Raw genomic sequence first — 3,436 nt, forward strand, 5'->3', positions numbered from 1 at the left:
AAAGAAGGATATTATTGTAATTACATTATTTATACTTAAGCAATAGCTCACGACAGGCCTAAGGGGCGTGGTTCGGCCCGGCGCGAAGCGGAGGGTCGACAACCCCCTTAGCTGTGATATAATGAGCATATACCACGGCCTGTCGTGAGCTATTGCTTAAGTGTATCTCGAGCCGGTTTCTCAAACTTACCTATCCCACCTTTAATTCCTTTAGTTCTTTAAAACACTTTGGACCAGATTACATTGTCTTAAACACTCTAAAGAATCTGAATAACACTCATCTGCTCTCTTCCCAGAAGCCATCAGTCTTATCATACAGCGGTGAAGAAGTCAAACTATTTTTAACATGAGAGAGACTCCAGGAATGACAGAAGCTGTCCTCTGGTGACAGCAGGCTTTCACATTGAGGGGGTCTAATGGCTTTTGGAGGCTAAACCATGTCTCCGATGCTATCACTCCAGGATACGAAATACTTCAAACAAAGATGGGGAAGTCTTACCCTTTTTAAGGACCCGATGCTGCTCCCACGGATCGCTGCCATCAGGTCGTCGCGGCCTGACCTTTGAGGCGGCGGCAGGTGTGTCGGTTCGTCTCGTCTGTTCTGGATGGACGGCTTCAAGGTGTTCTTCAGGTCTTTGAAAATATCTGCGCTCTCCTTTTCATTGGCGCCATTCTTGAGCTTCTTCGTCTTTGTCTTCTTTTGGTTTGACTGCGTCTTTGTGTTGTTTGAGAATTCGTGCTGTTTGACCATTTCGGATATCTTCCTCGTAGGCACTGCTAAAGAAGGAGGAGGAGGAGGAGGAGGAGGAGGAGGAGGAGGAGGAGGAGGAGGAAGGGGGGGATTTCTGTTCTGCTTTTCGACAGTCTTAGAAGATTGTGATGGCTTGTTTGGAAGTGTGTTTTCTGCAGATAGACCTTGTCCCGGGACCTCTGGAGGACTGTGTTCCTTCTTCTCTTGGAGCCTCCTCTGTCTCTGCTGGTCCTGGTTGCGTGTCAGGATGCTGGTCGACGTCATTCTCGGCCCAGGAAGGTCGAACTGGTATCCAAGCTTCAGCAGGGTTGTGTTTTCCCTCAGCAACTGGACCATTTCCATCTCCACTTTCCCCCCGCAAATGTGCCTCTGGTTGTGGAATCGGAGCTCCACGAGGCTCTGGTTGTGTTGCAGCGCTGCTATCAGAGCCAGGATGCCCTGACCAGACACAAAGTTGGACTCGATGTTCAGGTTTCTGATGAAGCGGTTCTCACGGAGCATCTTGGAGACGGCGAAGGCAACCCGGTCGTCGGCGTGGGTGTTGGCGAGGCTGAACACGTGGACATGAGTGTTTGTGCAAAGGGCCTCTGGGAAACGAAGCAAGGTCTCCTGGGAAATATCTTCAATGTTGTTGAGGTTGACTTCACTTACGGAGGGGTCGTTACTCAGGATCTGCTTCAGAGTTTCATCGATTACAATCGTGTTCCCACTCGCTCTGTCGGAAATTGTGTTTGGGTTTTGTTCTGTGGTTTCAGTCGTCTTCAATTCACCCTTTGAGACTTTTGACAGACCGTTCTTCAGAGGACATTTAATCCTGATTGGAGCCTCCTTTTTACACTCATCTTTCTTTTCTGTTTGATCTTCCTTTGCATCGTTTTCGCTTGACACATTCTGTGCTCTCTTCCCCTTTGGTGACATCTTCTTCCTGTCGCTGTCTGGAGTCTTGCCGGGGGTGTCGGTGGTCACTGTCTCTCCTTCCCCTCTGCTCTTATCTTGGCGTCCCTCCTGCACACAATAACAGGACAGAAAATGAGGTCAAACCCTGACATTTGCCAGCCTCTGACTTTTAATTAAGAACCCTTTCCACTGCTTGCAGACAGTCATTAAAGCTGGCATTTGCATTTCTCTGACAGTCTATATTTTTAGACTGTTTTCCACCCACACGTTTTAAAGAAATGGTAAACATGCATCTGAACCGATAGAGGACGCCATCAGGACCCTTTGGTCAGAAAGCAAAAGGCTTCACATGAAAATGATATTAATTTTGGCCCAATATGTAACATTTCACATTAAACTGCTCATGCATACAGTGATGTCAAGCTTTAACCATTTTGAGTACTTTTGATGAAACTACAAAAAGAGGCAACAAAGGCTCAGATACGTTGGCTTTCAGTCCCTATTTTGGGATAAGCTCCAAAAACAATCCTACATTTGGATACCGTCTTTCAAACTCCACACCTGCCTAATAGCTTCTAGTCTTTAAGCCACGATTTCCTCCTGCAGGTTCTCTAAGGACGCCAAACAACGGTTTTCACAGGATGAAAAGGAGCAATCATGACGAGTAAACTGATCTGCATGTGAAAAATAGTTGGAGTGCTCCTTAAATCCCAAACTGAAACTGAATCTGTTTCGTTTTTTTCTCCCAAAGGGCTGTCAGGGTGTTGATCTAGATGAGTCTTATTTTGTCAGAGTGAGACTGTTAAGACTTGTCACTCAAATCTGTGCATTACTTAAAATACTGCACATGTTATTGCTCCAATATTATCTGGAAATACAGATTTAAAAAAAAGAAATAAAGCTTGTTTCATCAATGAATACAAAAACACATTAAAATATGTTTTCAGTTAGGTTTCCCTTCATAGTGTGATGCAACTAACTACATTTAGAAATGTAGAGGAACTTAAGTATTTACTTTGCAGATCTATATTACTCATACTTTACATATCAACTCATTTGTTATTATGTATTTCTTTAGATTGAGATCTATAGACCATCAATCAGAGATGACAAAAGGATAACCCATTACATTCATTTAGTTAACTTAAGTTACAGATGCATGGTGCAAACAGGGACCCTTTTTTAAACAACCCCTTGCTTGTTATAGACTGATTTGCGGTCAGAGTATTGATGTCTCCTCTCACCTGTCTGTCCTCCATCCTCTCGTCCTCCACCAGCTTCTTGTTCTCGTCCTCCCAGTATTTCATCAAAGCGTCCCTATCGAAGGTCCCAGTTGGGATCTTGGCGGTCTGGTCTTTCTGCCTCAGGCCGATGGGGACGTTGTCATCGAGGACGGCCAGCTCCCTCTCCAGCTCCTGCAGCTCCTCGGAGGACAGAGTGGCCAGCAGCTCGTCCTCGTCCACCTCCTCGTTCTTCTTCGGCTCCTTACGGTACCCAAAGGTACTCATGGTCCTTCGCTCGTTCGAGGAGTCGTCAAACTCTTAAATCTCTTGCACTTTAACCCCCTTTTTTGTACTTTCAAATGTTCCTTATGTTGTTGATCTTGTCATTGACTTCCCTCCATTAAGTTCCTTCAGAGAAAAGATGCTTTGGTAGACTGGTGGTGAGTCAGAGAGTCCTCTACTGGCTCCAGCTGCCCAAGAAGCCTGACAGGGGAAATAAGGGGAGGGCCGCCATGCCACTGATGGTCCTGTCTTTTTTTAGGGTGTTGGGTTGGGGGGGGGGGGG

General features: G+C 45.9%; 1 protein-coding gene across 1 annotated transcript; it reads right to left on the bottom strand.

The window, feature by feature from the left end:
- Positions 1-499: 499 nt before the first annotated feature.
- On the bottom strand, positions 500-3,305 carry LOC104956058 (leiomodin-2; the record flags this gene model as incomplete). Its single annotated transcript, XM_010783498.1, has 2 exons — positions 2,893-3,305; positions 500-1,756 (listed from the first exon to the last, which is right to left on the bottom strand). Coding segments are annotated over exons 1-2 (1,521 nt in total), but the record flags the coding sequence as incomplete, so codon positions are not given.
- Between the last annotated feature and the right edge of the window lie 131 nt (positions 3,306-3,436).

The sequence above is a fragment of the Notothenia coriiceps genome, unplaced genomic scaffold, assembly GCF_000735185.1.
Source record: "Notothenia coriiceps isolate Sejong01 unplaced genomic scaffold, NC01 NC01_scaffold00025267, whole genome shotgun sequence".
NCBI lineage: Eukaryota > Metazoa > Chordata > Actinopteri > Perciformes > Nototheniidae > Notothenia > Notothenia coriiceps.